Source organism: Micromys minutus (genome assembly GCF_963924665.1).
Source record: "Micromys minutus genome assembly, chromosome: 13".
Classification (NCBI taxonomy): domain Eukaryota; kingdom Metazoa; phylum Chordata; class Mammalia; order Rodentia; family Muridae; genus Micromys; species Micromys minutus.
The window spans coordinates 59,431,405-59,438,695 of record NC_137982.1 but is presented as its reverse complement, the minus strand read 5'-3'; the positions used below and the strand labels follow the sequence as shown (position 1 = coordinate 59,438,695).

The window sequence follows — 7,291 nt, the reverse complement described above, 5'->3', positions numbered from 1 at the left end:
TAGAAATTGTACTCCACTAATTGCTTCTTTGTTTTCTGTGATTTTCAAAAAATTTTATTTGTAGGTCATTGGTTCATTGGTTGCTGATTCTTTTACAAATCCTTTGGCTATCAAGATACCCCACTCATACATGAACAAAATGACAGATTCTTTCACCAGTTAATAGAAGAGTAGAATGTGAAAATGCTCTGAAGTTCTCATGGAGATAAAGTATGTAAATGATACTCCTCTTCTGTCTCGTGCCCCACATCCCGCCAGCAGAAACAGGCGTGCAACAACACAAGATTCTTCTGCGGACAACCTTTATTGTACAGCACTCTGAGCAGGGGACGTCCTGAGCGGGGAACTTCTCTCTGAGCAGGGGACTCCCTACTGGGGTCTTCTGTATAGGCGATCTCTCACATGCGACCTCCCCTCGTGGGATCTCCCCTCACCGAGTCTTCCTTATGCGATCTCTCTTACCAAATCTCTCCCTCACGTGCGATCTCCCTTCAATCTCTCTTATCTGGTCTCTCTCCCACATGCGATCTCCCACGTGCGATCTCCCATGTCGGAGAGAAATGCACTGCTTATATATGCCTAAGAGACTTGTGTTGCTACCCGATTGGTGCATCCTCCTGTAGCTCATTCACGTGCCCCGAGATTGGGCTATGACTTATGTGGTTGCCAAGCAACACGAGGGAAAAGGTTTTTGTAGGCTGAATAATGGGCGGGAAGCTGGCGCCATCTATTGGCACCAACGGCTTCCTACACCTCTTCAATCTATGAAGTGATTCTGTATCCTTTGGCCTGTGTCTCCAAAATTTCCAGATTAAGAATTTTTTGTTTGATCCTAACATGTTTCATTATACCTTTAGCACAAAACCCAGCAGTACTTAATTTTTGACACTTCCTGTAGAGAATAAAATTGAGTATTAAGCATTTATTGCATTATTTCATTTGTAGATGACAATATTAAAATATATCAACCAAAATTTTCTCATAATTGCAGGTTTATATGAACAACGTTTACTTTATATGTTTTTAGAATTATGCTAAACCAGAGCTTTGTCACTGAGTTCATACTCCTGGGACTTTCACAAAACCCAAAAGTTGAGAAAATACTATTTGTTTTGTTTTTCTTTGTCTATCTTGCAACTATTGGGGGCAATATAGTAATTGTGGTAACAATTATATGCAGTCCTTCACTTTTTGGCTCCCCCATGTACTTCTTTTTGTCTTTTTTGTCTTTCCTCGATGCATGCATTTCTTCTGTAATCACACCCAAGATGATTGTAGACTTTTTCTATGAGATAAAAACAATCTCCTTTGAATGTTGCATGATACAACTCTTTGCTGTCCACTTCTTCACAGGGGCCGAAGTGATTGTCCTGTCAGCCATGGCCTATGACCGCTATGTGGCTATTTGCAAGCCCTTGCATTATTCTTCCATTATGACCCAGAGGCTTTGTGGCATCCTTGTGGGTGTTGCTTGGGCAGGAGGCTTCTTGCATTCTATCATACAAATTATCTTCATTTTGCAGCTGCCCTTCTGTGGATCCAATGTTATTGAGCATTTTATATGTGACTTATTCCCATTACTAAAACTAGCCTGTACCAATACATATATTTTTGTCATATTGGTGTTTGCCAACAGTGGGGCTTTCTGCATCATTATTTTCTCCTTACTGCTTGTTTCCTATTGTGTTATCTTGTTCTCTCTAAGAGCACACAGTTCTGAAGGGCAGCGTAAATCTCTCTCCACCTGTGGATCCCACATTATTGTTGTTCTTTTGTTCTTTGTCCCATGCATCCTAATATATGCACGAAATACATCTGCATTCTCATTTGAGAAAAATGTTTTTATATTTGCTGATGTACTAACACCATTACTAAATCCTATGGTATACACTTTAAGGAATAATGAAATGAAGAATGCCATAATGAAAATGTGGAGAAGATTGTTTCATATCTGATAAACATTAAATTATTTTACATATAGTGCTTGAAAATTTGCTAAATTTGTATTGAATCATATTATGTATGCATGCATACCTATTATTGATTCTTAATGTGCATTACTGATTCCAGGACTACTAAGGCAGGTCTGTTACATCAGTTTAATGAAAGTACCACCTTAAGATTTCATACTTTCACTTTCTTTAAAACCTTTTTCCCACACTAGCAGCCAGGCCAACTTTTTTCAACCCATAAACCTTAGTTCTCTAGGAACCGTGCTCTCTTGCCTATAAGTTAGCTATTTTTCCTTCCATATGTATTCTATACACTTCATGATCTAAAACACTGTGTAAATGTAGCTCTGCCTCATGCCATAGACCTCCTAGCCTTTCTAAGATTTCTTAATGATGCTCATATTATTGCTGACCTCCTTCTAGAACTCCCATAAGCCTCTTGCTCTTAAAGCATATAACTTCTTATCTATTCCAAGTAAGTCATTTCCCTACAGAATCCATATGCTTCCTAAATTTATACACATAGCTTTATAACAACTTTCTTCATGAGTAAGATACAGAATTTTTTTAAACGACTTTATTTTGCAAAACAAAGATAAATGTACAGATTTTAAACATTTTTTGCTTAAAATTATACATTTTTGTCAGTACTGTTTTTTCAGACATTAAAATAAATTTTATATAAAACCATGTGAATATATTTTTTAGTCAGTACTTGATTTTTTTTCAAGGGCTTGACAGTATGCATTGAAAACCTAATAGTTACAATAAGCATAAAGTACATGCAAAACAAAACGCAACATGGAAATAGTCAAAGTCTTCTTGTTTTGTAAATATATGTATTTTTTTTTTTTTGTTTTCTTTATTTCGTGGACTTCATACAGTCTGTGAGTTATTTCTGGGAGAGTGCAAGCCTCTGGGGTTAGCATCCCACTATCAGTGACTGCATATTATGTCTGTTCTTTTGTGACTGGGTTATCTCACTCAGGATGATGTTCTCTAGATGCAGCCATTTTCTTAGGAATTTGGTTAAGTCATTGTTTCTGGTGGCTGAGTAGTATTCCATTGTGTATATGTACCAAAATTTTTGTATCCATTCGTCTTCTGAAGGACATCTGGGTTCCTTCCAGCTTCTGGCTATTATAAATAGAGCCGCTATGAACATTGTGGTGCATATATCTTTGTTGTGTATTAAAGTGTCTCTGGGGTATATGCCCAGAAGTGGAATAACTGGGTCTTCAGGTAGTACTATGTCCATTTTTTTGAGGAAACTCCAGACTCATTTCCAGAGTGGTTGTGTCAGTTTACAACCCCACCAGCACTGGAGAAGTGTTCCTCTTTCTCCACAGCCTCGCCAGCATCTGCTGTCATCTGAGTTTTGGATCTTGGCCAATCTGACTGGTGTGGGGTGGAATCTTAGGGTTGTTTATATTGCATTTCCCTGATGGCTAAGGATGTCGAGCACTTCCTCAGATGTTTCTCGGCCATTCGGTGTTCCTCAACTGAAAATGATTTGTTTAGCTCTGTACCAAAATTTTTAATAGGGTTATTTGATTCTCTGGTGTCTAGCTTTTTGAGTTCCTTGTACAACTTGGATATTAGGCCTCTATCTGATGTGGTGTTGGGAAAGATCTTTTCCCATTCTGTTGGTTGCCGTTTTGTTTTCTTGATGATGTCCTTAGCCTTACAGAAACTTTGCAATCTCATTAAGTCCCATTTGTTAATCTTTGACCTTAGAGCTTGAGCCATTGGTGTTTTGTTCAGGAAATTTTCTCCTGTGCCTACATGTTCTAAGGTTTTCCCTACTTTCTCATCTAATAGTTTCAGTGTATCTGGTTTAATGTGGAGATCTTTAATCCACTTACACTTGAGCTTTGTACAAGGAGATAAGAACGGGTCTATTTTCATTCTTTTGCATGTTGAGTGCCAGTTGGACCAGCACCATTTGTTGAATAGGCTGTCCTTTTTCCATTGAATGTTTACGGCTCCTTTGTCAAAAATCAGGTGACCATATACATGAGGGCTCACTTCTGAACCTTCTATTCTATTCCATTGATCCACCTGCCTATTTCTGTACCAGTACCATGCAGTTTTCAACACAATTGCCTTGTAATATAGCTTGAGGTCAGGGATAGTGATTCCCGCAGATGTTTTTTTGTTGTTGAGGATGGATTTCTCTATTCTAGGTCTTTTGTTATTCCATATGAAATTGCACATTGATCTTTCCAATTCCATGAAGAACTGGGTTGGAATTTTGATGGGGATTGCATTGAATCTGTAGATTGCTTTTGGTAGGATGGCCATTTTTAAAATGTTGATCTTTCCAATATATGAGCATGGGAGATCTTTCCATTTTCTGAGATCCTCCTCAATTTCCTTCTTTAAAGGTTTGAAGTTCTTGTCATACAGGTCCTTCACTTGCTTAGTTAGAGTCACACAAAGGTATTTCATAGTTTTGTAAGGATTGTGAAGGGTACCTTTTCCCTAATTTCTTTATCCACATGTTTGTCCTTTGAGTATAGGAAGGCTACTGATTTGTTTGAGTTAGTTTTGTATCCAGCCTCTTTGCTGAACTTATTTATCAGCTGTAGGAGTTCTCTGGTGGAATTTTTGGGGTCACTCAAGTACACTATCATGTCATCGGCAAAGAGTGATGTTTTTATCTCTTCCTTTCCCATTTGTATCCCCTTGATTTCCTTTTGCTGTCTAATTGCTCCAGCCAGGACTTCCAGTACTATGTTGAATAGGTAGGGGGAGAGTGGGCAGCCTTGTCGAGTCCCTGATTTTAGTGGGATTGCTTCAAGTTTCTCGCCATTAAGTTTGATGTTGGCTGTTGGTTTGCTGTATATTGCTTTTATTATGTTTAAATATGGGCCTTGGATTCCTGTTCTTTCCAGGACTTTTAACATGAAGAAATGTTGGATTTTGTCGAATGCTTTCTCAGCGTCTAGTGAGATGACCATGTGATTTTGGTCTTTAAGTTTGTTTATATGATGGATTACATTGATGGATTTCCTTATGTTAAACCATCCCTCCATCCCAGGGATGAAGCCTACTTGGTCATGATGATTGATGGTTTTCATGTGTTCTTGGATTCGGTTTGCAAGGATTTTGTTGAGTATTTTTGCATCAAAATTCATAAGTGAGATTGGTCTGAATTTCTCTTTTTTGTAGGGTCTTTGTGTGGTTTAGGTATGAGGGTTATTGTAGCCTCAAAAAATGAGTTGGGTAATATTCCATCTGATTGTATCTTTTGGAATAGTTTGGCTAGTATTGGTTTTAAGTATTAATTATTAAGTATAATAATTCATGTCAAGTAATTATTTTGTGTAAGAACACAGATGTGAAAATTTCATATGAAGAATATATCATTTGGAGATCAGTAGCCAGACACCCACCCATACCTACATCCTACTTGTCTCCCAGGAGGTCCATAGAAATCAAAAACACAGGTGATAATCTTGCCAAAATACCCAATCATGCTGGAACGACAATGGGGTCCAGCAGATGAGAGACCCAATTTTCCTGAATCCCTGAGTTTCACCTTTTTTTTTTTGTTTGTTTCCTACCTTGAGCCAGAGCAATGGCCTGATACAAGCCTGATACTATTGTCTGTTTGCCTCCTAGAAGTTCTTTATTAACTAAACACATAAAGCCCATCTGACACAAAGCCCACCTGCCCTGCCAAGCTCCACCTTCCTTCTGTTCTTCTTCTATACCCAATTTAGATCAGAAGGCCTGACTTTCCACCACACACCACTGCCTGTTGCTTTCCAGGAGGTCTACAGTAATCAGAAACACAGACTCCTAGAAAGTTTGAAGTAAACTGGGACACAAGAAGCCTGCTTTAACCAGAGACACAAGAAGCCCAACCTAGAGGCCCAGACAACACAGGACTGGCGAGAACTGACTAAGAATGGATTCCGACAAGCCAGGGGGCAGAGATCTCAGGTGAGCACTCAGAAAGTGTGCGCCTCCCTGGCTTGATCCAGGGATCCAGGATCCCTGCAGCGGCATTGGACCCTATGTTCCCAGCTGACATCTTCCGGGGTACACAACAGGCACTCAGAACATCCCCCACCAGAAACAGCAGAGATCCAGGGACACAGGCCAGATACAAGGGAAAGGTGAGAACCAATCACTGACAAGAAGATGGCAAGAGGAAAGCTAAAGAAAGAACCCCAGGGAAACCAAGACAACCTGGCAACTGTATAACCCAGCACTTTCAACACAACAAATAGCTGAATGCCAAACATTGCAGAAAAGGAAGACTCAGACATGAAATCCTATCTCAGGATGATAATAGATATCCGTAAACAAGAACGGGAAGAAAAGCATAAAGAATTAGAAGCTTTTAAAGAAGAAACAAACAAACAAACAAAAAAAAGAAACACTTAAAGAACTAGAAGATTACATTTTGTTTTAACTGTACTTTAGCTCATTGTAACTATTAAGTTTTCAAGGCATACAATCAAACCTTGAAAAAAATCAAGTACTGACTAAAAAATATATTCATATAGTTTTTTGTAAAAATTATGTTAAAGTCTGAAAAAAAGTACTGACAAAATGTATAACTTAAGCAAAAAATGTTTAAAATCTGTACATTTATCTTTGTTTTGTAAAATAAAGTTGTTTAAAAAAAAGAACTAGAAGAAAACAGAACCAAAGAGATGAAGGAATATAAAGAATTTAAAGTGGAAATAGACACAATAAAGAAAACACTAAAAGAGACAACACTAGAGGTAGAAATCCTAAAAAAGATATCAGAAGACACAGATGCAATCATTTCCAACAGACTACAAGAGATAGAACAGAGAATCTCAGGGGCCAAAAATAACATTGAAAACATAGACAAAACAGTCAGAGAAGATGCAAAAAACAAAAAGTTCCTAAACCAAAATGTGCAGGAGATCCAGGACACAATGAGAAGACCAAACCTAAGGATAATAGGAATAGAAAGGGCAAAGAATATCAACTAAGAGGTACAGTAAATATCTTCCACAAAATCCTGGAAGAAAACTTCCCTACCCTTAAGAATGAGATGACCACAGGCATAATAAAAGCCTAAAGAACCCCAAATAGGTTAAACCAAAAAAGAAATTCCTCCCGACACATAATAGTCCAAAGCAAAGAAAGACTACTAAAAGCAGTACGGGAAAAAGGTCATGTAACATATAAAGGCAGACTAATCAGAACCACACCCGATTTCTCAACAGAGACTATGAAAGCTAGAAGAGCCTGGACAGACATCATGCAGACCATGAGAGAGCAAAAGGGCCAGCCCAAGCTGCTATACTCAGCGAAACACTCAATCACCATAGATGGCGCGATGAAGATAA

At 38.4% G+C, this 7,291-nt stretch overlaps 1 protein-coding gene across 1 annotated transcript; it reads left to right on the top strand.

The window, feature by feature from the left end:
• Nucleotides 1–1,031: 1,031 nt before the first annotated feature.
• LOC308429056 (olfactory receptor 4C15-like) lies at nt 1,032–1,955 on the top strand (the record flags this gene model as incomplete). The annotated part of the gene is made up of 1 exon (XM_080927702.1): nt 1,032–1,955. One exon carries the CDS (start codon nt 1,032–1,034, stop codon nt 1,953–1,955), a length of 924 nt encoding a protein of 307 aa, XP_080783828.1.
• Between the last annotated feature and the right edge of the window lie 5,336 nt (nt 1,956–7,291).